General features: G+C 47.2%; 1 protein-coding gene across 1 annotated transcript; it reads right to left on the bottom strand.

Annotated features, from left to right (window-relative positions):
• Positions 1-143: 143 nt before the first annotated feature.
• On the bottom strand, positions 144-22396 carry CYP11A1 (cytochrome P450 family 11 subfamily A member 1). The gene is made up of 9 exons (XM_073361422.1): positions 22107-22396; positions 18355-18510; positions 17423-17622; positions 16145-16348; positions 15276-15436; positions 13212-13378; positions 5322-5400; positions 3937-4128; positions 144-1741 (listed from the first exon to the last, which is right to left on the bottom strand). The coding sequence occupies exons 1-9, from the start codon at positions 22394-22396 to the stop codon at positions 1619-1621; spliced, it is 1572 nt and encodes a 523-aa protein (XP_073217523.1). The 3' UTR covers positions 144-1618.
• Positions 22397-27792: the final 5396 nt, after the last annotated feature.

Below are 27792 nucleotides of genomic sequence, written 5' to 3'. Positions count from 1 at the left end.
GAGGGTATAAAATAAGGAAGAGTTGCAGCGTATCTTGGCCTTTCTCCTTCCACATGTACGCTGGAAGCAGCAGGCACACCAAGAAGATGATGAAAAGGAGTACTTGTGGCACCTTAGAGACTAACCAATTTATTTGAGCATGAGCTTTCGTGAGCTACAGCTCACTTCATCGGATGCATACCGTGGAAACTGCAGCAGACTTTATATATACACAGAGAATATGAAACAATACCTCTTCCCACCCCACTGTCCTGCTGGTAATAGCTTATCTAAAGTGATCATCAGGTGGGCCATTTCCAGCCCAAATCCAGGTTTTCTCACCCTCCAACCCCCCACACAAATTCACTCTCCTGCTGGTGATAGCCCATCCAAAGTGACAACTCTTTACACAATGTGCATGATAAACAAGTTGGGCTATTTCCTGCACAAATCCAGGTTTTCTCACATCCCCCCCACCCCCATACACACACAAACTCACTCTCCTGCTGGTAATAGCTCATCCAAACTGACCACTCTCCAAGTTTAAATCCAAGTTAAACCAGAACATCTGGGGGGGGGGGGTAGGAAAAAACAAGAGGAAACAGGCTACCTTGCATAATGACTTAGCCACTCCCAGTCTCTATTTAAGCCTAAAGTAATAGTATCCAATTTGCAAATGAATTCCAATTCAGCATGGTCATCTGGGGACACTGGTCCAGACTTAATGAGAAGCCTGTATATTAAGAACTGTAACATCCAGTGGGGTGGGAAAATCACTGATCTGATACTGCCTGGTGTAATAAGGGCTAAGCTTTACATTGTGCATTTAATCTTTTATTTTCTTTGACAATGTTCTCTGATCTTTATGCCTACCACTTAAAATCTATCTTTCTGTAGCTAATAAATCTGTGTGACACTTTACTTAAAACAGTGTAGTTTGCTTGAAGTGCTTGGTCAATCTCACCTCAGTTACAAAGGCTTGTGTTATGGCCTCTCCACATTGAGGGAGCGGTGGATCAGGTAATAAATTTACACTGGTCAGACTGGCTGGAGCCTCTCTATTAGTTCATGACAGGTTTCAGAGTAGCAGCCGTGTTACTCTGTATTCGCAAAAAGAAAAGGAGTACTTGTGGCACCCTTGGAGACTAACAAATTTATTTAAGCATAAGCTTTCATGTTGCATCCGATGAAGTGAGCTGTAGCTCACGAAAGCTTATGCTCAAATAAATTTATTAGTCCATGAGTGGCTGAGAGAAGCATTCATGTAACTCAGCTGGGTGTGTCCCTGCTTGTAGATGTCTGTGTAAGTGCAGTACCTACCAGAGGTTTGCATCTTGTCATGACATCACAATGTGCGAGGGAGCCCAGGCTGATAGGCCAGAGGGCTCAGTGGTACCCAAGTTTCAGGTTGCACCCTGGGGAATCCCATCACACCCAACCCCTAGCTCCCATTCTTTTCTTCTTACTAGGGTCTAATTTTTATGTCTAGAGACAAAGTTCCACAAGGACATAAATCATATGTACCCAGATTGTCCCAAACAGAGGTGACAGCTCTTCAGCTGGCTCAAGATGGGTTGACATTGGTTCCATCACCCAGCCTTGTCACAGAATCAGTGGGGAGTGGTAGCTTCTGTTCCATTCATGGCTGGGAGTCCAGGGCCCGTAACGTAAGGTATATTGGTTTGTCTGGGATCAGGATGAGGTCAAACTGGGTACCAACGTCCACTCCTCTCTTGGTTTCTATCTTGAAGTTCTCCAGCATCTGGGAAATAGAATAAAGGAGATAATGATAATCTGTCAGAGATGCAAAATCATCTTGATTCCCGCCAATGTGGGAAATGAAAGAGAAGGTCTCATTGCACTGTCGCCGCAATCTGATGCAACATCAGTCTCCAGTCACTAAGAGCCAGTTTTTCAACCTGTGGCACAATAATTTCTTGCCACATGCCACTATGCCCTCTGGAAGATCCAGGGTTGACTACCCCAGTTCAGGAAATTTGCAGGACTGATGTTCAGTGGGGCCTTAGGTGACTGACCCTGATAACCAGAGGATGAGAAAGGAGTGTTGGCAGCTCCACTGTGGAGCAAGATTGAAATGACTTTATCCCTAGTCTTTGGCTGAGGGAAGTGCTGTTGACTTCGGGGCTAGACATCCATTAAATGTTCTTGTATTCATTGCACTAAATGGTGTTTGCTCTCCATCCGTGCATGCAGGAGAGGATGTACACACCCAAAAATGTTGCTTATTTGGGGAGGATTTTGTACCTCTCTAGTTTTGGTTTTTTCATGAAATTCAAGAAAACTGGCAAAAGTTCTCTGTGATCTGCCATAGAACAAACCATATGGCTTGGGAAGCCTGCATTGTGAAGCCACCTTTCACTGGAGAAATGGGCTTAACAGCCAGAAGAAAATTCATGATCTTAGGTAGTTTTTTGGTGGATCGTTTTTAAATGTATCATAAAAAATTATTACAATTACCTTTTTACCATTTTTAATTTACAGTTGTCTTCACAGATGCATTATGTCAATAGGAGAGTGCTCGCCCATTGACATAATTCCTCCACCTCAATAAGAGGTGGAAGCTATGTCTGCAGGAGATGCTCTGTGTAGACAGTGTAGGCAGTGTAGACACCACTGTAAGTTATGTCATTGACTTAAGCAGGAGTATAGCCAAGCTCTAAGCTCCTTAGGTAGCCCCCATCACCGATGTATGTGGGCATCTCAAATTCTTTAATGAGTTTATTCTCACACACCCCTGGGAGTCAGGGCACTGTTATTATCCCCACTGTATAGCTGCAGAACCTGAGGCACAGCATGGCTAAGTGACTCACCCAAGATCATACAGGCTTCCTGTGCCAGGGCAGAGAATTAAGCCTGGATCTGTGGAGCCCCAGGATAGCACCCAACCCACCAGCTCAGCCTCCCTTGCAATATGTTCATTAGCTGCAGACATGAAAGCACTTTATAAAGGAAGGCAACTATTATTAGCCCCATTTTACAGTTCGGGAAACTTAAGACATAGAGGCCCAGAACCTCAAAGGTATTCAGGCACCTTTGTGGTTCTGGGCCAGAGAGATGAGGTGAATATCCATAAGCACTGACAAAGCTGGGCCTAGACACCAGGACTCTGAAACCAGTGCGCTATCTGCTGGACCATGCTGCTTCCAGTGCAAAGAAAGACACCATGCCCCCCCCCCCCCGAATTGGAGTGGTTTTGCATATTTGTTGCTAATTTTTTGCACACTTCTAGCAGGACTCTCAGGGTATGGCTACACTGCATTATAAACTAGGGTCTGTGGGATTTGAGTTTGTGAGCTCGGTGCTGCCAAGCCCATGCTTGAGCAGCCACACTGCATTGTAAACCTGGGTTTACAATTGCTGGAACCGGGTCTCACAGCCATGCTAACATGTCTATACTTTGCTACACAGACTGTCTGACTTGGGTCGGCTTGAGCTCTGTCTACACTGCAACAGGACCGGGTTTGAGCAGGATTCGTGTTCAGCCCCACCCACATAGCAGTGTCCTAAGATTTGGGTCCCGATTGCTTATTGAGTCAGACTGATTTGTGTGTGGATGGAAGAGGGGGTTGGGGGGCTTGGGCTCAACCCTAAGTCAGATCCTAGCTTAGTGTTCAGTGTAGACATACCTTCAGATCCCAGTATGGGGGCAGAAAGGGGATTGCAGGGAGCTTGCAGGCACATGCACCTGAACTGTAATTTTCAACCTTAGCTGCGTGACCTATCTACCATGCAATGCTCATTCCACTTGTGCAAGCCATGCAGACAGCTGAGTGCCTAGACCTCTGTTTCTCTCTTTCCCAACAGAGCCTTAGGTTGCCCTGGTTCTCTGTATAGTTGCCCACGGCCCTTCTCCTACATCGCTGCGAAGGTGCCTCAGCGATAAAGGGGCTCTGCAAATTCTGTGGCTTTGCCAAAGGAGGAAGGTGTCAGACTCACATGGATCAGGAAGAGCTGCATCTCCAGCTCGGCAATCCTGCGACCGAGGCACTGGCGTGGCCCAAAACCAAAGCCCAGCGCCCTGAAGTATGTAGAGTCCATTTTCAGCCATCTCGCTGGGTCGAACAGCTCTGGCTTGGTGAAGAACTTGGGATCACGGCCCATAGCATAAATTCCAACCTGCACTAGTGTCTGCAAGGGAGAGAGGAGGGAGGGTGAGTGGACTGCTAGCAGCTCTCCCAGCTGGCATCCATCACGGGGGCTGTGCCAGACTTCGCTCACACAGGGGAGCGACATTGCAGTCACAATGTGAGGGAACAGCATCTGCCCTTACACCAAGGGTGATTCTGGGCAACTGTGCCACCACAAGCAGACATCCACACACAGGGCCTTGTGGGCAGCCCTTCCTCGGGGTGTGTGATGCTGACTTTAATGGTGTGCTCCATAGGGAGAGCGGTGCTGTATGTGCTACACAAAGAGGCTGTGAGCTGTTCACTCTGTAACTGGCAATGGTCTCCGAGCCTGTGCCTGCTCCAGTGAGCCACACCCTTAGTTCCCCCATTTTCTTTGGGCCAATTTAAAGTGCTCTTACAACCGAGTGTAAGCTCCATATCTGTGCACAGCTTAACCTCACTAGGGGAGTTCCCTCCCCCACCCCTTTTCGCTGGGTAAAAGGGAAGAGGGAATAGCAGAAGGGGGGTCTCATATCCAGCTGTGGAAGGATTCCCTCAGTGCAGGCAGGTGTGGTGGAAGGCTGCCTTCTGAAGGAAATGTGTGGGGCTCAGGTACAGCAGAGATTCCGGGCAGCTCAGTGTTCTGTGGGCCAGGGGACACCCCAGCCCCCAGAGCAACCCAGGATCAGGCAGGTGCAAAGGTAGTTTAAAGTTCCATCCCGTTTCCCGTGAGTTCTGTGCTGTGTCTAAAGTTCAGCCTAGATTCCCATCCCTCTAACATGCCTTGGCCACCCAATTTGGATGGGCCCGGCCCTTGTGCTTTGGGCTCGGTGCAGATTCATGGTCTATCTTTTCTTTAAACACCATGCTAGTGTGCTCCAGCCCTGACCTCACTGAGTAGCCCAAGCCTGGTACAATCCTTTTGGCCATAAGAAAGTTTTTAAACAATGCTTATCCACAATCTTCCCTTGACTGTGAATGCAGTCTTTGCTACAAGTCAAGGGTATTCTGCACTAGAACTGGCTGACAAAACATTTAAAATGGCCGGGGCAGCCTATAGCTGTTCTCCCATGCTGGCCACCACCATTGGAGAGGCACCAAAAACAGCAACAGTGGGAAATGTTAAGGCAAAATCTAGTGAAGACAAAACCAAAATTCCACAGCTGCCTATTCCCCTCCTTTCATCTGGCCCTGCCACGGCAGGAAACTCACCTTGGCGGGGATGAAATAGTCTTGGAGGATAATCTCCTGTGTTGTGTATCTCTGTATGGTCACTGCCACTGGATGGAGCCTGCAGGAGGAGGGCGCATCAGGGTAGGATTTACTCATCACTCATTTACAGCCAATATTGTCCCAGTGGGCAGACTATACAATCAGGGCTGTGCATGAGACCAGTCATCTGCCTTAGAAATAAGAGCTCAGCCCAAAGACTCCCCATGCCATTCTGCTCCAGCTTTGCTAGAGGACCTACCTCTGTTAAACCAGAACATCAAGCTGTTGCTTGTGACAGAGTACACAAATCCTCCGCTGTCCAGGAAAGGGTTAACAAGCTGCAGTGGGCTTAATCAGCCCTGACCTGCTACACCTGCAATAGGTGTCAGATAGGGCTGTCAAGTGATTAAAAAAATTAATTGCGATTAATCGCGCAATTAAAAAATTAATCACGGTTAATCGCACGATTTATCACGCTGTTAAACAATAATAGAATACCATTTAATTTTTTAATGTTTCCTATATTTTCAAATATATGGATTTCAGTTACAAGGCAGAATACTAAGTGTACTGTGTTCTCTTTATATTTATTTTTATTAGAAATATTTGCACTGTAAAAACCAAAAGAAACAGTATTTTTCAATTCCCCCATCACAAGTACTCTAGTGCAATCTCTTTATCATGAAAGTTGAACTTGCAAATGTAGAACAATGTACAAAAAAAGTGCATTCAAAAATAAAACAATGTAAAACTTTAGTGCTTACAAGTCCACTCAGTCCTACTTCTTGTTCAGCCAATAATTCAGACCAGTGGGTCTCAAGCAGGGGTACATGTACCCCGGAAGGTATTCAGAGGTCTTTCGGGGGTACATCAACTCATCTAGGTATTTGCCTAATTTTACAACAGGCTAAATAAAAAACACTGGTGAAGTCAGTACAAACTAAAATTTCATATAGACAATGACTTGTAGTGCTGTATATACTATACACTGAAATGAAAGTAGAATGTTTATATTCCAATTGATTTATAATTATATGGTAAAAATTAGAAAGTAAGCAATTTTCAGTAATAGTGTGCTCTGACACTTTTGTATGTTTGTGTCTGATTTTGTAAGCAAGTAGTTCTAAAGTGAGGTGAAAGACAACTCAGACTGCTGAAAGGGATACAGTAGTCTGGAAAGGCTGAGAACCACTGGCTCAGATAAACATTTGTTATATTTGTGGGAGACAATACCGCTCACTTCTTGTTTACAATGTCACCTGAAAGTGAGAACAGATGTTCATGTGTCACTGTTGTAGCCAGATGCCAGATGCACTAAAGATTCATAAGTCCCTTCATCATTCCAGAGGCCATGCATCCATGCTGATGGTGGGTTCTGCTCAATAACGATCCAAAACAGTGCGGACGACACATGTTCATTTTCATCATCTGAGTCAGATGCCACCAGCAGAAGGTTGATTTTCTTTTTTGGTGGTTTGGGTTCTGTAGTTTCCGTCTCGGAGTGTTGCCCTTTAAAGACTTCTGAAAGCATTCACCACACCTTGTCCCTCTCAGATTTTGGGAGACACTAGTTTTAGAAATCTCACATTGTTACATTCGTTTTGTTTTGTCAGATCTGCAGTTAAAGTGTTCTTAAAAAGAACAATATGTGCTGGGATCTCATCCGAGACTGCTGTAACATGAAATATATGGCAGAATGTGGGTAAAACAGAGCAGGAGACATACAATTCTCCCCTAAAGAGTTCAGTCACAAATTTAATGAATGTATTATTTTTTTTAACGAGCATCATCAGCATGGAAGCATGTCCTCTGGAATGGTGGCTGAAGCATACAAATGTTTAGCATATCAGGCATGTAAATACCTTGCAATGCTGGCTACTTTCAGGTGACATAGTCAGTAAGAAGGAGGCAGCATTATCTCCCTTAAATGTAAACAAACTTGTTTGTCTTAGTGATTGGCTGAAAAAGAAGTAGGACTGAGTGGACTTTTAGGATGTAAAGTTTTACATTGTTTTGTTTTTGAGTGCAGTTGTGTAACAAAAAAAAAATCTATCTTTCTAAGTTTCACTTTCCTGATAAAGAGATTGCACTACACTACAACTGAAAAATATAATTTCTTTTGTTTATCATTTTTACACTGCAAATATTTATAATAAAAATAATAAATAAAGTGAGCACTGTACACTTTGTATTCTGTGTTGTAACTGAAATCAATATATTTGAAAATGTAGAAAAATGTCCACAAATATTTAATACATTTTAATTGGTATTCTATTATTTAAAGAATGATTAAAACGACAATTAATCACAATTAATTTTTTTTTAGTTAAACATATGAGTTAAGTGCAATTAGTCAACAGCCCTAGTGTCAGGAGAAGATAAAAGAGGAGAGCCCAGCTGGGACGGAGAGCAGCTTCACAGCCCTTACTCTACGAGGAAAGTTTGACTTGGGGCCAGAAGCTCCAGAGGCAGGGAAGGTCAGCTTGACAGGGGATGTACTCCATGTGACTTGCCTGTTGCTGCTGTGGTTGGGACCCTACCTGAAAGGACTGACAGACAAAAATCCCTTTTGCTTTGTGCACCTGCCTGGGAACACAATAGCGGTTTGGTGGGAGCCCAGCTATGGCCCTGTCACATTTCTTAAGACAGTTTCCATTCTGCACAACTTACTGTCTGTGTAGCTGATCAAACCAGCGTATTGCTTCAATGGGCTTGGAGAGCTAGCAAATCATCTAGCCTATTTCCTTGAATTGTAGAAGGATTGACTCTGGTTTCCAGCAGGGTCCACCAATCCAAACACTGGTGGCTGAACTGTTACTGCTGGAACTGGGGAAAATTCCCAGTGTAAATAAGCCACATGATGCCTAAAGCCAATCCTGCCAGATGGGGGTAAGGTCTAGTCTTGAATCACTCCATGGTAAGTTGTTCCAGTCACAATTTGTGCTATCACCAAACTGGTCTGATAACACTACCCCTAATATTTAGCCTAAACTGTCCCAGCTGTGTTGCCCTGTCCTTGTAATTGCATGATCACTGTTTCGATGCTACCCCATGCATACAGCCGCCATGCATCGCTGTGATATAGTTCTCCAATCCTCTCAAGCTTTCTCCCTGGGTCTTACATGCCAGTTCTCCCATCATTTGACCTATTCTCCTCTAACCTCATGTTTGTCAATATCAACAAATTAATGAATTAATGGCACAGCAACTATCAGCAGTTGCCACAGGGTGGAGGACAGCAGTAGAGGTAAACTTGCAGTTAACTCATTGGGCAGGGGACCTGGTGACATGGGTAGAGGATGGCTTCAGAAGACTAACATGGAGAGAAGTGTGCGTAGGTATTCAAAATGCTCAGTTATAATGTTAATGGATATTATGAGAGATGCTTGGTCAGAACAATGGCCTTCAGTATTAAATCGGGAGGCTAGCCCATATTTATCCACAATTGCAAAAACATACCCATCTACCTGGAAAATAACATCCCCGACCTGTGGGGACAGTTCTTGTGTAATTGTTACTATGATACCATGGGAAGGAAATGCAAATAAGATGGTTCCCTTGAACCCAATGGGAGTAAGTAGGGAAAGGGGAGCGCATTGGGAGCCACTAGGTAATAGGTGTGTGGGGGGATGGAATGGGTGTAAATTGGACTGTCATCACATTAAGCAGTTGTATATCCAGAGGAGGAATATGGATGCGCTCCTCTCCTATGACTACGGAGGAGCAGGATCAATGGCCTATTGCAAAGGGGGGGCATTTAGGGGTAATGTATACGGGGTACGGTGTATTCTGTTGGGAATGTATGCAATCCTGCAATATAACACTAGAAGGCAAAATCCTTCCAGTGTATGACAAAATTATGAACTTCTATACATTGCCACCTGGACTATGGTGCACCAATGGATCAGTGGACCTAATCGTTGTAAACAATCGAACCAGCACCTACTACCCCATACCGTTCCAAGTAGTTGAATTGGTTTGGACAATACCAAATTTCACTGTGGATATTCAACAGACACACAATATGGACAAAAGTACACAAAGATTACAAGAGCGACTTGCTGCAAGCCCCAACAGTTGGACACACTAACAATACACACTACAGGATGGTGCTGACAAAATTTTAACCTTATCAAAGGAGGAGAAGCAGTGTTTTTGGTGGTGGCCAGGATGTTGGACCACACTGCAGTGGTCAGGACTCTCAGTGTTGCTGTGGATTATCATAGCAGCTGGTGTATTGTTAACTATATGTGTGTTACACATTGCATATGGAAATGATCAAGGGGGCACAACCCCCTAGAGAACAGCCACTAATTATAACCTATAAGTAATGTAGTAAACCTCTCCCCCCAAAGTGTACTAGACAACCCGGACCCAACCTTCTCAGGCCCACTATACTGGGAAGTCTGGAACACTAATTGGAATAGGTGTAGTATGCCTGTACGAGAGAAGGTGCAGGGCATGGTACTACACAAGGGGCAGTGGGACAGATGGAGCATCGACACCTTCCACCTTGATGCCTGGCCCTATCAGGAAATATGTCACCATATGTCCTATGCTTTTCCAGGGTTACCTGGGCAGGAGGATCCCAAAAGAAAAAGAAAAAAAAGGGGTGGAGTGTTAGGATATAGATATTCAGGCCTGTCTGCAAAGGCCTGTACTTTAAGAATTTAGGTGTATTCTTATCACTTCTCCCATCATTTGACCTATTCTCCTCTAACCTTATGTTTGTCAATATCTCCATTTGACTGTATCCACAATGCCAGTTTAAGAGTCTAAATACATTTTCTGATATCCTCAATGGGACCAATTTTGGTCCTGAGATTAAATCAGGAGTCACTTGATAGTCTGTCTATGCAAGTCAACTGGTGTAAATGATCAAAATCAGGCCCAAAGCATTTAACATGGGCATGGTCTACTCACTGTAAAGGTGCTGTACAGAGAATTTAAAAAAAACCGTCTCTGCCCCAAGATCATCTCTGCTAATCTAGGAGCCATTATGGGCACAGCAATATCTCATGTAGCCTTGGTAATGAGAAGCTGTTTCATTGAGAGTGGAGATGATTGCCATGAAACCAGAGCTCTTCCCTATTGTCTTTCTGGTTTTGCTATAAGCTGTTTAATGTCCTCCTGGCCACCAGGAGAGAGGAGCAAAATCTTGGGGCCCGATCTTCACCTGGGGTAAATCTAAATAACTCCCATTAAGTAACGGACTGATGTTGATTTGCCACAGCTGAAGATCTGGCTGTTTAATTAATGCCCATCTAGCAGCCCAGCACCCTTCCTGGCACAAGCAATTTCGTGTCTGAAATGGGAGGGAGTCAAAGTCCCAGAATAGTTGTAGATGTGTTGGCCCAGATGAGCATTCTTTTTGGACAGGTTTCCCTTCTCTCATTGTGCTGCCTGACTCCCAGACTTTTAAATTGACTCTTTTGAAGCAAGCACTGCAATTTTTGGCTAGCTTTGATGCTGCACGTGCAGGGCTTTATTAGTTTAGTCTGCCATTTCCCAGGGTTAGATCTCATGTCCGTGGCAGATGGGAACTCACTGTTATTATGGCAGCAATCGGCAGTCCTGAAGGGAGTAGCGGTGGTCCGAAGAGGAGGGGGGGCGGGTTCGGGTACCGGGCGGCCGGGGCGTCGGCAATGATGGGGCCGATGTCCTGCCGGGTCTCGGGGATCCCAGGTGCCCCTCCTTGCCGGGCTAAGGGGCAGTCTCTCTGGACATGCCCTGACGCCCGGCAGAGGTAGCACTAGGGTTCCCCTGTGGAAAAGTACACCCGGTAACGGGCCCCCTGGTGGGGGACTAGGAAGGACCCTTTGAGCGCCACTCCGTCACGCACCGCTGACAGCAGTAAAAGTTACACTTGCCGGCGGAAGGAAAAATGTGGTGGAGGGTAGGGTCCTTGCAGCCCAACGGGAGAGGGCTGATAACAGAAACAGGTTTCCCCAGCGTGGGTAACAGGGCAGCATTGGGGAGAAAAGGAAGGACAGAGGTCAGGACCAGGTGGACGCCCAGGTCCTCTAGCTGCTCTAGGGGGACAAACACCCCCCCACTGCCAGGCCCCTCTCCACCGCTTCCTGGGTGGCAGCATCCGATGCTAAGAAGAAAATGACCTTCCCGTACATTTTGGAGGCTCTCCAAGGTTTACTTGGCTTTGTGTTTGCACATAACGTGCCCAGAACTCGAGCGCATCTCTGCAGATTTATGATATTTATTATGAATCCCCGTCTTTGTGCTACCTATCTATCATGGGAGATAAATGAGGCCAATATTAGACAGACAAAATAATTCACCTGATTTCCTGGGGTTGTCAATGTTGGACTCAATAATCATTGGTGCTATTTTTTCAAGTTTCTTGAGTGCCTGGTATTAAAGATTCTGAAATATGAGGAAGTAGTAGGAAAGCTTGCAAAAAGAGATGAACGGACTGCCCCCTCCCTTCGATCCACAGGCATAAATTGGCAAAGCAGCAGATGTGCCATGCGTCTCCTATGCAAGGGCAGAGTCGGTCATGGAGGAGTCAAGAAAGCTGCTCACACACAGAGAGAACCAGTTTAGTGATATCCTTACTCATGGTATCTTATGGGAAGAGTGCAGGGGACTGGACCATATAAACTCTCAAGGTCGCTTCCAGTCCTACGACTGAGTGTATAGTTCTATGCTAAAACTGTATTATAATTTTCAACTGCTAAGTGGCACAGTGCATAACATCCCTTATCAGAGATAGTAACAGCATACCTAGCCGTGTTCTAAGGTATCTTAAAAAGAACACATATCTTGGATCTCTGTAGCCAGCCAAATTCTGGTACAGAAGTCTGACCTGCCAGTAGCATCCCTGCAATCTCTCTTGTACAAGGAGCACATGACACTTTGCAGCATGGGGCTTTTTGTCAGTTTGCAAAGGCACTGTTCAGTGTAGCAGTGGCCAAGAGTTAGCAATGACTTCATATTTGTTCTCGTCTCCTGTTTCCTTGAAGCTCTGAGAAATTGTCATGGAAAAGCAAAATAAAAACGTTATGGTGAACCCACTGGAGGTGGGATGGAGGAATCTTCCAATGCTGTGAACTTATTGTTTTGGAAGGACAACAGTACTGTGCTCTGTGGTGCTGTTAATTGTCCTTTAAGGAAGTAAATTTATTACCCTTTGCATCAGTTTCCCTCAAAAATGTTTCCATTCTTGCTAAGCCATAAATGCTGCACTGATGAAAAAGTGTATTAGATGGACTGCAGCAAACCCACTATGCTGGGAGAGAATCAGAGACTCCAGCATCAAAATCACAGGACCCGCCACTAGAACTAAAGTGATAGTTCTATAGGTGAGTAGGTAGTGAGCAGTTATCGTGTAATACAGGGGTTCCCAAACTGTGGGCCCGGAACCCCAAGTGGATTGTGACCCCCATTTTAATGGCATCACCAAGGCTGGTGTTAGAATTACTGGGTCCCAGGGCCCAAGCCCATGCCCCACCACCAGGGCTGAAACTGAAGCCCGAGTCCCACTGCCCAGGGCTAAAGTTACATGCCCCCCCACCCAAGACAGAATCCCTTGGGCTTCAGCTTTGGCCCCACCTGACCCAGCCCAGTCTTCAGTCACCAATTGTGGGGTCGTGTAGTAATTTTTGTTTTCAGAAGGGGGTCACAGTGCAATGAAATTTGAGAACGGCTGTTCTAAGAGGATCAGCCATTCAAGGGAGACACTCATTTTTCTTCAATGGTAAAAAAACTCCACCTCCAGAGCTCAGATTCTGTAGTGCTGGGGGCTGTATCAGTACCTAGATACCAGGCTGAATTCCCACAGAGAGAAGGCAGTCATCTGTGCACCCATATCTGGGTCGAAAGTGGTGGGGGTTAGGAACTGATTACACGGTCTTTGAAAGAAAAACTCCTTACCTGAGTGTTTCCTTGATGGCAGCTTTGAGCAGCCGCACGGCTTTCAACATCTTCAGCATATCGCCCTGTGCTGCCTGTCTGGCTGCAAAGATCTCCGCCCGCAGCTGCTCCTGCACTACTGGAGTGCGAGCCAGTTCGAACATGGCCCACTGGAGGGTGATGGAGGTCTAGAGGAGGGCACAGAGGATGGTCATGGGGGTCTGAAGCAGGGCACAGGGGAACATCCTAGAACTCAACACCAGGTATGTTGCTCTATGGGTGAACCATGCATACCACATCACCTCTCTGTGCCTCAGTTTCTCTTCTTGACAAGGTTGTGTGGCTTTAATGAAGCACCTTGTACTGCTCAGAGAAGAGCCCCCCCCCCCCGCTATATTTCTGAAATGTTATGGGCCGGGACTTTTAGAAGAGCCTATGGGATTGAGGCACCCAGGTGCCAGAACTCCAATTCTAAACTCTCAACGTTAGCCATTCTTTGCCTTGTGTACCTCACCAGGAGCATCCTCCTTTGAGGAGCAGTATGGGAAAGCCAGTGTGGGAAATGTCATCAGAGGGGAGCCAGGATATGGAAACAGGGAACTATGTTGAGGTTCCATCATTGGTCAGTAGTGAAACGCCAGATAATGAATGCTCTCTCCTAATCCTTCTAGTACACAGCAATTACCAGAGATATTGTAATATCGCTGGCACGTTCTACAGAGAGAGAGAGCACCCTTTAACCCTTCAAATTCCTCATCTGTATATAATTATGATATTATATATAAAGTTTGCCTTGTAACACAAGAGGGAAAGTCATTTCTCTAACCATATATGTTTATCATTAATGCATGTGAGGTTATAAGAATTGTGTTGTATGGTTATTACTAAAATATGCTGTAAATTGGGGAATCAACCAGATATTAGGCCCGCAGAGGCAACAGCAAGGAAAAAAAACAACGCCGTTCTCCAGCAAGAGAGCTACAATGCAATGATTCACCTGCATAAAGCCACATCAGGGGAATTGTTCTACTTGCCTGGAAACTCAGCAATGCCCCCCCCCCCCCCAGACATGCCTAGACTTGTGTTTTCCAGGCACATGGACTGAGGGTAAAAAAAAAAAAAAAAAAGAGAGTGGACACATACTGTGCCCTTCTCCTGCCCTAATCTACCCTGGAAAAACCCAAGACATGGCGAAGACAAGACTCCAAGACAGGAGATTGGCCCAGGTTTAAGGAGCAGACCTGTATATTAAGGACTGCACTATCCAGTGGGTTGAGAAAAGCTGCTTAATCTAGATGTTGCCCAGTCTAATTGGGTTGAGAGTTTAAACTGCATGCTTATATTTTATTTCTTTTGGTAACTAACTCTAACTTTTTGCCTGTCACTTAATATCACTTAAAATCCATCTTTTATCATGAAGAAATTTATTTTACTGCTTATCTTTACAAGTGAATTTGTGTGAAGTGTGGGTACAAAGGCTAGTGTACATCCACTTTCCATTGTCGAGCAGTGCAAGATTGTATATTCCTGAGGTACAGTGCTGAGCTCTGGTGCCTTTCTCTGTGTGATTAATGAATGGCTCTGAAAGCATTAATGCAATCTAGCTTGCTGTGGGGCCTGCACATGTGGTTATGCTGAGTTATAACAGCACCTGGAGGGGTTGCTGCTGGTCACAAGCAAGGCATTGTGAGTGAGAGCCCAGGCTGCAGAGAGTTAGAATCATAGAATCATAGAATATCAGGGTTGGAAGGGACCCCAGAAGGTCATCTAGTCCAACCCCCTGCTCAAAGCAGGACCAATTCCCAGTTAAATCATCCCAGCCAGGGCTTTGTCAAGCCTGACCTTAAAAACCTCTAAGGAAGGAGATTCTACCACCTCCCTAGGTAACGCATTCCAGTGTTTCACCACCCTCTTAGTGAAAAAGTTTTTCCTAATATCCAATCTAAACCTCCCCCACTGCAATTTGAAGGGGGGCAGTTAAGGGGGCAGAGTGGTTCCACAGTCTGAGGCTGCACCCCAAGGGATACGGTCACAATCGACACTACAACAATGGCACTCTCCCCAATCCCCGAGGCTCATCCTTACTGTGTCTACCCCTCCTGCCATCATCTCTGTCACGTTCGATTTGATGTCATCGATGGGTAGCTTGTCCTGTACTAAGAGGCTGGACAGGATGCCAGTATATTCCTTGGTATTTTCTCGGTCCAGCCGAAGCTGTCGGTAGATGTTCTGTATGCACTTGTCAGCTGGGAAAAGGAGGAGGGAGATAGGGAGAAAAAAGGAAAGCAGTAAATGCAGCACCTAGTAATATAGCTATGAGGGCCCATCCCTCCTCCCACTCCCCATGCCACCATACTCACCTCTGAGCCCCTGGCCCCTGAGTATCCTGAATATGCTAAACTGCTGTCACGGAATGCCATTTTAATGGCATCTCTGAAGCCAAAGGATCTCACCAGTCCCCAGCAAAAAGCTGTGAAGCTTTTCCATGGGATATAATTTAGCTTTCCAAGACTGGCCAGCTCTGGCTAGAATCTGGTCCGCAAGGACACTATGGGGAATCCCGCACTTTCCTGACACTTTGTGTCTTTCCTATAATTTCCCAGCTGAGGTCATTTGAGTTAGCCGTTCTGCACCATAGAAAACTCCACCAGCTCTCCAGCAGAGCTAGCCCTGCTGCCTTCCATCTAAGAGACCCTAGCAATACATCAGAACCCTCAGAATAGCAAGATGCAAGTATCTTGCCAGACTCACCTGTTCCTATGAGCAAAAATTATTTTCTATGTAAATCCATTCTTTTCCCTCCATGATGTTCCCACAACTTCTCATCTGTTGCAGTATCATATTGAGTCTAGGCCATTCCGCATAACAGCCTTACCGCATAACGCCCCTGCTCTAGCCAGCAGCCTTAGTCTAAGCTGGGTGGGATCTATGCAGCAGTGCACATGAGCTCTCACCATGCCTGAAAATCACATCCCAGGCCTGCACATGGTCCCGCCAGGTCTTAGAGTTGATCCTGCAGAGCATGCTGGGCGGGATGTAAAGCATGGGTGACGTGGTGTGGAACATCATGGTCACAGCATTGATGAACTTCTGCGCCTCGGGGTCAATGAAATCCTGCAGGAGCCCGAGGCGTGCTCCATACAGGACGTTGCACACGGCTGCAGGGGCAAGGGTTAGGGTTAGTACCCAAACATTCCGCAAAATGTGACTCTGGGGTGATTTGAGGCCATTGGCCACAAGCACCTTCATTATGCAGTATGTTTATATGCAGGGCTGGGGTAATGCTCTCTATTAAGGGTACACAGGCAACCGTAAATCTAGCGTTTTCTAGCTTCCAAGAGCTTGGCTTTACAATCTTAATGTATTTTTATGTAGTTCTATCGCATGTAATATATAGTGTCTCTTATCCAATATCTTCCCGATAAGAACATCTTATCCAAGTTCTTCCCGCCAGAGACGGGCCATTTCTACTCATCTCTAGTCCAGCACGAACATATACACAGGGCTGAAATGCAGCCACCTTTGGGGTGTAATGGTAGTATTTCTGGGCCAGCAGTCACTGCACAACAGTACAGAACACAAAGAAAGAGCACCTTTTTGTAGCTCAGGCTGCAGGAAGAGTCTGGTGAGGCAGGATGACTCCAGCTGAAATTTGGTCAGAACTCTGGAGCCATCAACTCTATGCTTGGGGAAAGTGCCATGAGTAGCTAGAGAAACAGTTCAGCTGCCATCTGGTGTAAATTGATGTATTTCCATTGACCTCCGTGGCGCTGTGGTGATTTAAACCAGCTGCGGATGTGGTCATATATATTTCATCCACAAGATATTCAGACATGATAGCGAGAGAGCATCTGGATGATCCTTATGGAACCTCGCATTGCATTAAGAGGCATAAGGCTAGATGCTTATTGATTCTAACCCATGGGGTTTGTTTCATGCTAAGAGCTTCCAGTGAAGGTCACTTGGGTGCTCATCCAAACAGATTTTCCTAAGCAGAAAGGATGGATTTTCCACCTCCTAAGGGCGTTCAGACCTTATAGGTGTGGTTCAACCACTTCTAATGATAGGCCATTTGCAAAGTCATAGGAATCAGTGGCATGTCTGGGGTGGCTGGATTTAGGCACTAGTGCAAACTGAACTCAGCAGTAGCTTTTCTCTGCTTCCCCCAGATGCCCCCACTGAGCCAATGAAACCCCACAGGCAACGGCAGCATGTCAGCCCAGCCCACTCACACTCCAGGGCGAAGCGGAACAGCTCATTGGTGAGGTCGGCCGTCCACCTTCCCCGGCCACTCTTCTCGATCTGGACTCGCACCCTCTTGACAAAGTCCTCACCCACCTCATTCAACAGGGGCACAAAGCAGTCGATCACCTTCAGAGACAGGACCTCTTTATTCAGAACGAGGCGGTCGGAGCGCCAGGCCTCCCCCTTCCTGGGAAAAATAAAAGGAAGATCAGTCACATCGCTGTGTTCCCTGAGATATCCAGCCTTTCAGGGCAGGGCACAGTATACACCCATTCCTCGGCCCTACACCTAGCCCCTCCCCATCACTCCAACCCTCCTCATCTCGCCCACAAAGCAACACAGAGTGATTTTCCCTGCGTGGCACCCACTGCTTCCTGTCCAGCTGCCATGCCCTTGCTGGTCTGTTCCCATGTGAATTCCCTCGCAGACCTTGAGTAACATGTTCCAGGCCAGAGTCCTGGCCTGACAATCACACGGGTCCTAGCAGCAGGGATGCAAGTTGCATGGGGAGTGTAAGCTAGGATAAAGCAGGCTTTCCATGATGGGCAGGTTGGCATGTACTCAAGTTAAGAGACCAGACCTGTCTCTCTGCTACCGGTAAACCTACCTAACCCACCTGAGCCTCAGACAGTTTCCTAAGAATTAGGTGCCCAACCCACTTCGCTCCCCAGCTGATGCTCCAAATTCAGGGCATCACTATGACAATGCTCCTCTTTTCACATCATGCTACATCTCCTCCCTTCCTAGATCACAACATAAAAGTGAGCCCAGTTACCTTTGTCATTAGAAAAGGGATCTCCACTCTCACCCAACTTCTACATTGACTCAACCTTTGCAAGATTCATTCCCCCCCCCCCCCCCGAGTTTCTCTTTATATAGCCGGAAGTGACAGTCAGAAGAGGTTATAGCCCTTACTTACTTGAGAAGCACTCCATATGGCTTGTTGCGAAAGTCACGGTAGGCCACCCAAGGTGGCACCATGAACCTCTCGGGATAGTTGCCTTCCAATTTAAAGAGAGTAGCAGCATCTTCTGGGTTAATGATATTCACACTCTGGTAGAAGCCGAGTTTCTCTCTGTGACATTTGACAGGGGATCAGGACACTCCCACAAGCAAAAACTGCTGAAGACAACATAACTTCCTGACCCTGATAAATGGTGAGTAGGGCAGGGCTTGTAACTGGTACCCCATGAGTAGCAATGGGGGAAATTCAGAGCGGCCGGAGTCTCTCTGTTCAGCATCTGAAAGTCTAAAACTATGAGCCCGATCCAAAGTTTGAAGTCTTTCCACTGACCCTAATGAACTCTGGATCAAATCTGAATTATGTATTTAATTAACTTGAAATATCTAAAACATGCCCATTGCACATGCCCCTGAGCATATATATTGAATGTGAAAAATGGGCCAATATCAAAACACTTATATCATAAATAACATGCTCTCAAAGGATGGTCTTTTCAGCAGCACCCAAGTGACAGCAGGGTAAAATCCCATTGACTCCCAATAAGACATATACTCCAAAATCACTTGGCCAGTCTGGCTGCAAAGGGTTTTTGACGAGCCCTTAACAAGTGCTTCACAATCTAAATGGGATTACGACTGCCGACTGCACTCAGTGACCCAAGAGGTCTCTTCCCTTCTGTTTTTAATACTTCTGCATTTGTTTAATGATTAATGTATGGGATTGGCATCCAGGAGAACTGATTTCTGTTATAATATGTCCTTCTGTCCTAGGAGTGTCTTGAGGCTTGTTTAGTTGAATTGTTGATTTTGCTTGCAGTCCTTGGACAAAAGGGACCATCACAGGAGTTAGCCATGGAAATGAATTAGACTGAATGAGCTGTGATTTCCTGGTCAATACAGGGGTAGCCCCAAGCTGTTCCCATTGGGAGAGTTTTCGTTAGACTTACAGTCAGGAATTTTGGTAAGTTGATTTTATTTCCTTTCTTAATATCATACCCTGTCATGATAATCCTCCTCACTGTTTGCCAAGCTAAACTGCACATAGCTAGCCAATTTAATCTTCCTCACGCAAACCTTTTGCTGCTCATCTCTGAACTGCCTTTCTTTTACCAATAGCTTGCTGATAATAATTCTGTCCAAAACTCAGCCGGAGCTCATTACCATGGAATCTGAGCCCTCCATGTTCTTTGAAGTATTTGTCCTAACAACTTTGTGACAAGGGACATGTTATTCCCATTTCACAAGTGGTGTATTAAGGTATAGAGAGAGACTAATGGCCAGATTTTGAAAGATACTTAGGCATCGGTGTGCTCAGCTTTGTGAGACCTAAGTGGCTGAGGAGCCTAAGTCATTCTCAAAAATAATTTAGGCACCTAGGAGTCTAAATCCTATTGGCTTTCAATGGCAATTTGGCTCCTAAAGGCATAAATCCCCTTTTCCAATTAGATTTAGGCGCCTCAATAAATTTCCTTGCTGTAACGCTGAGTGCAGCAATAGCTAAGTACCTTTACAAATCTGGACCTAAGTGATCAAATGTGAAGTCTGTATTTGAGCAGGAACACAGGTCTCCAGCATCCCAGACTAGAACCCTAACCACTGATCTACCCTTCCTCTTCTGCCTGAATACAATAAGTTGCTCAGAACCATATCTGAGTGGCACTTGCACCAATCCAAAGTATGAATTACCTGGCTGCCTTGCATGAAGCCTTGACCTCAAGTTTTAACACCTTCGGGAAAAGTACGCACTTATCAAAATGCTGGGCTTAACCCTCCCTATGCCTCAGTTTTCCCACCTGAAAAGGAGGGGTAATAAGTTACCTACCACCTAGTGAGACAGTGAGGCTTAATCTGTGAATGTGCTTTGACATCCTGGGCTACCTGTTGGGTTTAGTGGTGCAGCTGCTCTGGCTCTGTAACACTTAGTGTGATCAAGGGGTGATCAGCATGGGAAAGGATCATTCTTCCTGTCTGCCCAGTGCACACACTGAAGAATTTGAGGACACTGCATTGTGGCTTTGGAGCCACAGACTGAGTCTCTGTTGGACAAAAGGGGTGTGCAGCCTTCAGAACTCAGCCAGAATTCCCCCTGTAGCACTGAGGTGGAAACTATGTCACCTGTTTCAAGAAGGATCTATTTCCCCTCTACCCCTTCATGCTGGCTCAGCTCCTCTAACTGGCAGAGAGCCATGGTGGCACCTTCCATTTACCCCAAAACAACCTCTTTGGGAAGGCTGGCATGGTACCTGCCACTAGCCCTTCACACGGATAATGCAAGAATTATCTGTCGCTTTCCCCAGGGCCTAAGTGCAAGGGGCAGCTCCCCTTGAATACTCTGCCACATTCTGTCTTCGAGACTACATCACAGCCACATCCCACAGCCTTGTTCCATAGGGCCATCTCCTAAATGTCCTTCCTAAGGGTCTGATCCTGGGAGCTGCTGACACCTGCAACTCCAAAACAGTGGGAATTGCCGGAGATCAACACCAGCCGAGATCAGACTCTAGTTACCAAGGGAAAACACCTATTACCTCCAAAGGGAGCTGAGCAAAATTAAAGAATGCGGCTTCAGGACCAGGCCCGTGCACACTAAACTAGCCCCAACTGTGTAACAGATATACAAGATAGTGGATGAAATCCATAAGCCTAAGTCTAGGGGGGAGTTTGGGCCCATGAGGTTGTCTCATAACGAAAATAACCCTTGAGCTAGAGAGATACTGGTGATATAAGGCCACCACCTCAGCTGGTGTAAATGGAAACAGCCCCGTTGCAAACTGTAGAACTTCCCTGACTTTTGTTAGCTGAGGATCTGGCCCATAGCCTTGTACTAAGTACAGTTTGGAGAGAAGTTTGTAAACAGTCCTAAAGATTCTGCCAGCTAAGAGAGTGTGATCAGAGTAACAATGAAAATGTATCAAACAATGTAAATGGCCACTTCCAACCCAGGCGGCTTTCTCGCTGCAGTTACAATCCACAAATGTTTTGATTGGCAGATTTGCCTCTTGCCCTGTTATATTAACTGGTGGCTGAGTTGGGCATGTGCTGCAATGAACAGAGTGAAATTTCACTGTGTGATGTTACATGTTCACACACGGGAGTTTTGTATTTCTGCCCATCCCCACATCACCTGAGCTCCTAGATGTACAAACCCACATGGAGAGAAAGGGTGGACTTCTAGTTAAGCCACCAGCTGACACTGGTGCAGATCAGATACTTGCATGGTCTTTCAGACCTGAACCTGCTAGACTATTAGTATTCCAGTCGCTGTAATCAGGGTCCCTCTGTGCTGAGGGGGGGTGGGGGGGGGCTGGTGGAAAGACCTTACCATATCAATAGACAAAGGGTAGGTGGACAAACTGAGGCACAAAGAGGCCAGTGACTTGCCCACTGTCATGCAGCAACTCAGTACCAGACCAGGTCGCCTCACGCCCAGTCCTAATCCACTAGCTTAACACTATGTTCCTCAGTTTACACTACTAGAGTTGGATACCTGGGGGACAGATGTAAAAGCAGATCTAAATGGAGGGGCAGATAGATAAGATTGTCCCACAAGTGACTGAGAACCCAAGTTTCCAGTCTCCTGCTCTATTGCCCTACCCACTAGACCATGGTACCTCAAAACCATACCTATATACACCGTGATCCCCACATTTTCTTTTATGCCACTGAGCTACCTTTAGCAGGAATTTGCAGAGCCTCACAGCTTCTTACCTGTAAATGGGTCCAAACTTCTGGAACTTGTGGATCATGATGTTGTGGACGTTGTGGAAACCACCCTCCTGCCAGAAGTGAAAGAGGTTAAGCCAGCCTGTTCTCCAGTTGCCTGGAAGCTCTCTGAAGGGTCGGACCACCTTCCGTTGGAGGGAAGGAGGGTAAACCTCGCCAACAGCTGTGTAAGCCCGGTGGTAGGCAGGAGCCTGGCCTTCCTCGGTAGGGGAGAGGATCCACAGGCTGCTGGGACTGGCTAAAGCTGGCAAACGCAACCCACCCCTGGCTAACATGGCCCTCAGGGAAGGGAGAACAAAACAGACAAATCACCTCGTTAGTGAAATTCCTTTAGACTGGCACATGCTCAACTAGGCTTGCTCTTATATTAACACAGTCTCTGTCAAGGACTAGCCAGTTGAATCATTGCTGCTGTCCTTGCCTCCATATCACTCTAATTATAGTAATGGCAATGGAAGGTTAGTGAAAGCCACGCCCATAGGAATGCAGGAGTAATGGAGGAGCAAGGTAGGAGGGTGGACATGGCTGGCTACTCTCACTTCTATTCCTAATGAGAAGGCTCAGAAATGTATTTCTTTGCATGTGATAGAAATCTCCTTCAGATCAGCTAGCTAACCCTAAACTTTGATGATCCAACAGTGCTGGTGAGATTGCTTTGGTAGGATTTCCTGGAAGAGGGTTGGCTCATATGTTTGGAGGAAAGAGGAGGGGGCCACAGCACAAGGACCAAAACCCAGATCCTCAAAGACACGTTCCTAACTGCTATTGAATTTAAAGCGCTATATAATTACAGTACAAATAACACCACCACCTACCTCTTTTAATAATTAGATCTCAAAGCACTTTACAAAGGAGATCAGAAAACTGAGGCACAGCGAGGTAATGTGAAGCAGCAGGCCAGTCGCAGAGCTATGAATAGATCCTAGTTTCCTGACTTTTAGTCCAGTGCTCTATCCACTGTGAAGTAGTACTTTTTAAGGGATACTCTGAAATTAAAAATTGAGCTCAATCAAAATCTGCTCTGCATCTAGGAGAGAACTGGCTGTTTCAAAGCAGCCAACTCTGGTGATTTCACTGCAAGTCCTGTGACATTTGGTGTTTTTCTTAAAGTCACATCTCCAGGAGAAACTCAGCTTTTGGGTTGTTTTTTAAATAGCTGAGAAAAGCTTGAAATTGAGGAAAAAAAGGTGCACTATGAAATCTCAGGCACGAGAGGGAAGGAAAATGAAAATATATAAATCTCATTATGTTTAAGCCAATCTCATGCCTTCTGGGGGCCTGGCTCCTGACCTGGTTCCTGTTTGGAGATTGGAAATATGGCAATGAGTTCTGTTTGGCTTGGGTAAAAAACAATTTGCATTCAAGAATATTTTTCTGTTTTTGCATAGTACAAAGGTCTGAGATGTGTGGGTTTGCCAGGAAGGTTCCCCTTGAAAAAAAACAACTGACTTTGACGTTTTCATGGGCTCACAGTACTCGTGCTCTCTCCTGGCTCTGTACATTCTCCCGGAGGAACCCCCTTCACTGCGACATCTGTTCTAGCGTGGTCTACTCTTTCACGGGGGGTTAAGCCATAGACAGCTCCATCTCCTGGAACTCCACCTTTCTGGAACTCAGCACGCCTGTCCCTCAGGTAGTCCACTCGGTCTGGACCCCCCCGGGAGTACACCCCTCCAGAGGGAATAATGCAGTCCAGATCGCTATACTGCAGTGACTCTCGGGCAGCATAAAACAGAAAGGTTTATTGAGCATATGAACCCAGCACGGGACTCTCCGTGTCCTCAGGCCCAGTATCCTGTGCTGAGGCACAGTACATCTAGGTCTGTCCTGCATCCAAGTGGGCTCTGCCTACTGTCTCTCCAGTAGAGAAACCCCCTCTTTCCAACGGATGCATTCTATAACACCTATCAACAACCCCAATAGCTCCTCCCTTGTGATTTGTCTTACATCCCAGGTAAAAAGGTAAGAGGTGCCCTCTCTCATCCATCCATTGTTTCCCTCTGGCTGGAACTGGTTGGTCAGGTGGCCGGGATCCTCTCCTTTCAGCCCTTTGTCCTCCCATAGGCCAGAACTGGCTGACTGCCAAGCTGGGGTGGGACTCTTAGTCACCACTTGTTAGGGAACCCCATCTCCAGGCCATTGTCCAGAGTTCCCAGATGCTAGGCGAGGTCACACCTGGTCCTCTACAACAACAAACCCTCTCTCAACAATGTGCTAAACACACAGCACACAGGGAAACTGAGACACACACACACACACTATTCATGTAAAACACTACCAAAATCCCCAACTTTGTCACATCTCTCCTGCACTTTGAGTCTGAAGTGAGTTGGGTCACTCCAGCCAGTGAGCTGTGGAAGTTCAGGCCCCCCTCTCCAGGACAAAGCATCAGCTATAACATTCATGCTCCACCCCATATGATCATCCTGGTGGATCAGAGTCCACCTTAGGAGTTTGGCATTAGCCCTTTATCCGTTGACCATGGCAGGGTGGGTGGTCAGTGTACACCATAAAGCACCACCCAAATAGATAGAGCTGCAGCTTTTTAAGAGCCCATCTCAGGGCCAGGCATTTCTTCTCTAGGGAGGAGGAGCAGCTTCTTGCTTAGGTCCACAATGGGGTCTTTCTCCCCCTTCGTAGTGGCCTGTATCAGCACTGCACCCAGCCTTCTGTCTGAGGCCTGTCAGAGAACACCCTGAAGGATTTGTCCAGATCTGGGTTTATCAGCACCAGCCCCTGGATTCGAGCCTCCTTCAGCGCACCCAGTGCCCCAGCACTGTTAGGTCCAGACCACCCTTGTCTGGCTTGCCCAAATTACCAAGCTTCGTAATGGGAGCTAAAGTGGGGTACAAACCTTCAGCAGTACCCTGCCATCCCATTAGCAACCCGGGCCTGTTTCTTGAATTGAGGAACAGGCCAATCTCTGGTTATCTTCACCTTGGATGCCTCTGGCTTTGGGCAGCTGCTTCCCACCTTGTGGCCCAGGTACAACACATCTGCCACCCTCATCTTACCCTTTCCGGCCTCTACCATCCAGCCTACATCCAGGAGGCATCCCAGGCCCCTCTGCACTGGAACACTTGTTTCTCCCAGGCTGGGCTGAAGACATAGATATCATGAAAGTACACCAGGCACAGTCTTCCTCCCCGCTGTGTAACTGATCCCCCAGGCACTGGGAAGTGGCAGGCACCCCCTTGAGGCTGAAAGGTAGGACAAGGAACTCAGAGCCCTCTAAGGCTGATGGGAGCAGATTTCAACCTGGCAACTGGGTCCAAAGGCACCTGCCAGTCGCCACTGGTGAGATTTGCAGTAGTGAGGAAAAGCCCATGCCACACATACCTTGTCTAAGATTTTTTTAATTCTAAGCATGGGGCAGGCATTGAACATGGTGACAGCACTGAGCTTCCAATAGTGCACACTGGCTCTGATCGACCCATCTTACTTGGGGAACAGCACCACGGATGAGTCCCAGGGGCTGGAGGATGACTGGATCACCGCTAATGCCAGCATGTCACTGTTTTCCCAGAGATTGTGAATGGGGAACACCTCCCATCCCCCCCTGGACAGCTAAATTAGTGAGCTCCCCTGATCTCTGCAGGTGGGCAGGGGTTAGCTGTTCAGAGAGGGGAAGTTATTCCAGCAGGAGGTCGGCTCCTGGCTTGGGAGAGAGAGATTCACTTTCCCCACCCTCCCACCTACACGGCTGCACCAACAGTTTCCCTGTCAAAGTACAGCTTCTTCATGTCTACATGGTACAATTGCCCAATTGGGCCGCTCCAGTACATGACTCAGCTGGTTGTTGGTTTCACAGGGCTCTTCCCAGGCACCATGTGCACTGAGCTGAGACCCCCCCACTTCCGGTCCCCGATCAGGCACATTGTTGTACCAGCCCTTTTGCAGTTCCTGGGCCCCAGCTAGGTTCTTCCTGACCAAACCCATGAGCTCAGTGAGCTTTCCCCAGAACGATAGTTCAGAATCCACCACTGTTTCCCCGTTTATTTCTCATCAAGTCCAGGGGTCCCCTTCTTCTCCTTCCATACACCAACTCAAAAGGGTGGACCCCTGTGAATTTCCGGGGCAGTAAATGTTCTGTACCCACTCTCGCCGGGTGCGCTGCATCCCCTGATGTTTAGAAGAAGGGACATCCCACCGGTGGTATTTCTGGGAGACCACCAGACACGCTCTGATCACCCACATTTACTTTTCCCTCAGGGAGCCCTTTTTTAGTACTGGGTCACTTTTCTCACCTGGAGCCTTTCCTAGGATCTTGCAACACCATGGCCCACAAGGCCCGCACTTTTTCAAGGAGGGATTCTGCTGCGGTCAGTTCTAGAATTCAGCTGCTGGGTTCAGGGACCAGCCCTCATTGCTGTGCCTTAGTTTTACCACCTTGGTACAAGGCCTTGGTCTCAATCCTGTTAAGCCTTGTCCCTGGCAACTCACTCCCCGCCACTGGCGGTTCCACACACCCCTGCTGGGCGGATTTCTGGTGCCAGGCCAAGTGGCCCTCCCTGACCTCAGCCACAGGCAAGGACCAGGGTGCTGTCTGGCCAGTTTTTCAGTCCATCCCCCATCAGTATCTCTGCAGGTAGCTGATCATGCCCCCAACCTCTTTTGGGCCCCCATTAGATGTATCCTCGCTACAGGACTTTCACTGAGGGTCCGACCACCCCCAGCACCCGTGTCCCAGTGAGGGTACAGAACGAGCCTGCTGCTTTGGTTGCTGCATCAAAGCCAGTGTGAGTCTCCTCTCCCCTGTGCAGGGCTGTTGGCCCAGTCAGCTCCAGGGGCTGGCTACGGACAGGCAGATAACCAGAGCTTTGCAGTTCTTCCCACATGCTACTAGCCAGGGGGGAAAATACCCCCCTCTGTGCTGGCTGGGCCATTTTTGGGCCATTCACATGCTCACTGATGTCTGCCCTCTCCACCTTCCAATCTCTGGGTTCAGCTCTTAGGTTCACCTTTACTGGTGCAGGGTTTGGATCCTGTCTTAAAGAGACACAGTCACTTCCCACTGATCTGCCAAAGGACCCAAGAAGGTGAATGGCTGCCATCTGGGAGCCTTCCCCCAAGTTACATGGCCCCTCAGCAGCTTGTGAGGTTGCACCACACCCAGAAGAGTCTTGGTCCCAGAACCTCTTCACCCCGTGAATGTCTTCCCACTGATGCCTACCTGTCATTCCCCCTGGGGATCAGAGGGGCCTGAGCCCAGGAATCACAAGCAGACATATCTGCGGGACTTGGAGTGGAAGCCCCTGTGCCTTCCCCACTCCCTTGGCCTGGCCAGCTCTGCCCCAAGAGCTGGCTGGATGACTGCTTCCCAGCTCACTCTCTCAGCCTGCATTACAGGCTGTCTTCCTTTTGCTCATTAACCCTTTGAGGGTTCTCTTGGGTGAAAATTACCTGTGTCTTTGGGCATGACACCACCTTGAATCCTTTTGCTTGAAGTAATGACATCCGAGGTCCCACAAGTCCCAAGGAGGGGATCTGCCTGTTCTGGCATTGGTGAGAACTCCCACCTTGGGCTTCCTGGAGTCTCACCTCTGAGAGGTCTCTGGGTGACTCCCCTTCTGAGTCCCCAACAGGGGGTCTCTCTCCCCACCCCATCGGCTCTCCATAACCTCAAGTCTGCCAGCGTACCTGCACCTTGCAGGGCTTTGGGCTTCTGAGA

The sequence above is a fragment of the Lepidochelys kempii genome, chromosome 10, assembly GCF_965140285.1.
Source record: "Lepidochelys kempii isolate rLepKem1 chromosome 10, rLepKem1.hap1, whole genome shotgun sequence".
NCBI lineage: Eukaryota > Metazoa > Chordata > Testudines > Cheloniidae > Lepidochelys > Lepidochelys kempii.
Note: the sequence above shows the minus strand (reverse complement) of the source record. Positions and strands in the feature narration are given on the sequence as shown.